General features: G+C 37.1%; 1 protein-coding gene across 1 annotated transcript; it reads right to left on the bottom strand.

The window, feature by feature from the left end:
• Nucleotides 1-526: 526 nt before the first annotated feature.
• Nucleotides 527-3,331, bottom strand: LOC103309988. The gene has a single exon (XM_008186883.1). The coding sequence runs from the start codon at nucleotides 3,329-3,331 to the stop codon at nucleotides 527-529; it is 2,805 nt and encodes a 934-aa protein (XP_008185105.1).
• Between the last annotated feature and the right edge of the window lie 241 nt (nucleotides 3,332-3,572).

The raw sequence follows: 3,572 nt of genomic DNA, 5'->3' as shown, positions 1-3,572 counted from the left end.
TTTAATTTATGCATATCTGATAAATTGATGCATTTTGAGTTGTGGTAGTCTTGTTGCACAGGTGTGATATACCAATTAGATATTTTATTACTGTTTTATTTTAAATTGTAGATATACCATAACATTAATACGATTTACTAAGTAGCTATAAACCATTTAAATATAAAATTCAACTCAGCAATCTTAAAAAAATTTATATATTATGTGTTCAAAAATCATAAATATATTCAAAACTGGTATTTTTTTATTTCAACTATTCTGATGTTTATGTTATTCAGTTTGTGAACTACCAGTTTAATACAACCAATCAAAAATGAGTAATGCATATTATCGATTGAAAAAACATCGAAAACTTCAGCGATCTACTGAAATCGGGGCAGAGGTATCAACATCTATAACTGAAATACTAGACAATGAACGTGAAAATTCAAATTTTCCTTTAGAAGTTGGTATCGTTAGAAATGTGCCTGAATCTCAGAATATAAGACTGCCAAACAGCATTGAAGATAATTATGATTTATCTAACCTAACTGTTAACTAAAGGATCCTTATCGTTCTCACTTATGTTGGCAATGATCAAATGTGAATTCGAACACCACTTTCTCAACGGTAGCTTTGCGGATTCCAAAATGACGGTTATATGCTTTTGTAACTGCATACATTCTTCTACCGTATCACAACCTGTCATAAGATCATCCATGTAGAAGTCTCTGCTTATTACTTCTGCCACTTTTGGATTCTCCTTTTCTATTTCTTCAGCGAGTGTAACTAAGCATTGCGTGGCCATAAAGGAGGCGGGTGTCGTACCATATGTAATTGTCAACAGATTGTAGGTTCGGAGCTTTTCACTTGGATTTGCACGCCAAAGTATTCTTTGTAAGTGACAATCCTCTGGCGCTATCATTATCTGCCGAAACATTTTTTCAATATCAGCCGTGATTACGTACTGATGTTTCCGAAACCTAACTAGAATTGAGAAAATATCTTCTTGGACAGTAGGCCCACGCATGAGTACATCATTTAGTGCTAATCCGGATGTAGTTCTTGCTGAACCATCGAAAACTACTCGTGTCTTAGTTGTAAGACTCGAAGCCTTTAGCACCGGATGATGTGGTAAATAGTATCCCTTTTTAAACAATTCTTCTTCGCTCGTCACTTCTCGCATATGTCCCATATCAAAGTACTCTTTCATGAATTTTACATACTCGACTCGTAACTGTTCATCTCTTTGAATTCTTCTTTCAATATTAATGAACCTTGAGGTTGCCATCGCTAAACTGTCACCTAAGTTTTGCGTCTCTGGCTTGGTCGGTAAACGCAGAACAAAGCGACCATCTTCACTTCGCCTAACCGACTTCTTGAAATGCTGGAGAGTTTCCTCTTCTTCTTCACATCTTTGATTTGCCTTTGATCCTTTTCCATATTGTTGTTCATCTGCAAGTATTGCTTTCCAGTCACTTTCCATTGTTTCTCCGAGGGAATTAATGCCTAGTAGACAAGTAACTTCGAGTCCACCTGTGACTACCCAACCAAGTTTCGTGTCTTGTAAGCTGAGGTTTCCGATTCCCAAAGACACGCGCTCTGCTTCCAGTAACTCATAAAATATCCCAGCTCCAATTAAGAGATCGACTGATCCAACTTTGTCGAACTTGGGATCTGCCAGTTTACCTCTTAGATCAAAGGGAATGTTCCAATTGCTTGTTGGTGTATTACATGCTGGGAGTTCACTCACAACAGTTAGTAACACAAAGCATGGCAGCATTATTCTGTAATTTGTGACCTTGGAATACACATGTACTTCTACCTTGGCTACAGACTGAACTTGACTAGCTCCCACTCCCCGAATTGGCAAACTTGTCTTTTGAGTATTGAACTGCAGGACATTTAATAGACTTCTCGAAATAAAATTCACCATAGACCCACTGTCTAATACCGCTCTAGTGTCACGCATAAAACCACGACTATCAGTCACTTGTACTATAGCGGTTGACAGAAAAACATGCGTATCTGTTGGTTTTGCTGCAAGACATGAATGCACTGATGACTTTCGCTGGTCTGGAGGAGTAGAAGAAGTTTGCGAATCTTCATCTTCATTAGTATATTGCCTTGATGCATAACCTTGACTAGATTTTTCATAATGCAATAATGTGTTGTGCTTGTTCTTGCAGCGCTGACAAACTGACTTCGATTGACAAGCTGGAGCCATATGGTAAGGACTCAAACAATTAAAACACAAACGAGCACTTCTTACAATATTGAACCGGTTGCTCTGTGGAAGTTCCTTAAACCTTTCACAGTGATATAGTTTATGCATCAAATTGCAGCATGGACATTTATCAGACTTGTCTTCTGTTGCTGCTAACGTAACCCTTTTTCCTGTATGCGGATTGGTCGACTTTTTCTTGGTTCCGGTATTGCTATTGTCCCATGTTTCTGAATTTTCAAAGGCTATACAACGATTAGCCAGGAATTCCTCTAATTCCTTATACTTTGGTAGTTCATTGTTTGTACGCCGTATTTGCCATTCATGACATGTTCCATGGTCAACTTTTCTAAGCAAAACTGTCACTAACCATGCGTCCCACATATCCACTGGCTGTCCTAGCGCTTCTAGTGCTGCGACATGTGCAACAATATTAGAGTGCAGTGCCTGCAGATCATTGGCAACAGCGGACTGTACTTGTGGAAAATCTAGTATAGCACGAATATGAGATTGTATTACCATACTCCTATTTTCAAAACGTTGCTGCAACCTTTTTATTGCTACAGCATAGTTATTTTCGGTCATTGGAATTGCCTTGATAACGTCCAATGCAGCACCAGAAAGCGATGATCTTAAATATGAAAATTTTTGAGCTGGTGGATAAGCATCTTCGTTGTGCACCATTCCCTTAAAGCAATCAAAATATGATTCCCACTCCTGAATGTTACCATCAAATTTTGGAATGGTCAATGGTGCCAAACGAGCTCTTTGCATTGGCATGGAATTCATAGTATTATTTTGAATGGATGAGTTTTGACTTTTTTCTGCGTTGATTAATTCTTGCATTTCTGATCTAATTGCAAAATAATCATTCTCAAATTCCTCTCTTTCCTTGTCAGTCTCTGCAGCATTATCAACATCAATAAGCTCTATCTGAGATTGAACATCATCAAACTTACGATTGACTTCTGGTAATTGTTCTTGTCTGAATTCTAATAATGTTATCGCGTCCACAGCAGGTCTAAAATTTTGAACAAACGTGCGAATGCGTGTTAAGGATGCTTTGACCACCCCCCTTTTTCTTCGTAAATCACCTAAGACCTTCTTATCACTGTCATCGAGAACCATGTTGTCCTGATAACTTCAAAACCAAACGTTTAAATATAAAAAACCAACAAACTACAACAATAATAAAAGTTTTTATCAAATGCTAACTAATCCGACTGATAAGAGCTACCTTCTTAAATTGATCGTCGATAAATTGCGAATATAGATGATAATAATAATAATAAAGAAAATAAATAAATAATATTATTTAAATCCAACCACAAAAGTAATTAAATCAACAAATATACTATACCGTGAATCA

This window comes from Acyrthosiphon pisum, chromosome X (genome assembly GCF_005508785.2).
Source record: "Acyrthosiphon pisum isolate AL4f chromosome X, pea_aphid_22Mar2018_4r6ur, whole genome shotgun sequence".
NCBI classification, from domain to species: domain Eukaryota; kingdom Metazoa; phylum Arthropoda; class Insecta; order Hemiptera; family Aphididae; genus Acyrthosiphon; species Acyrthosiphon pisum.
The sequence above is the reverse complement of the archived record's forward strand: the minus strand, read 5'-3'. Positions and strand labels throughout refer to the sequence as shown.

Excerpts from the sequence above, each read along its gene's own strand:
- LOC103309988 (XM_008186883.1), bottom strand. The coding sequence starts at position 3,331 with ATGGTTCTCGATGACAGTGATAAGAAGGTCTTAGGTGATTTACGAAGA.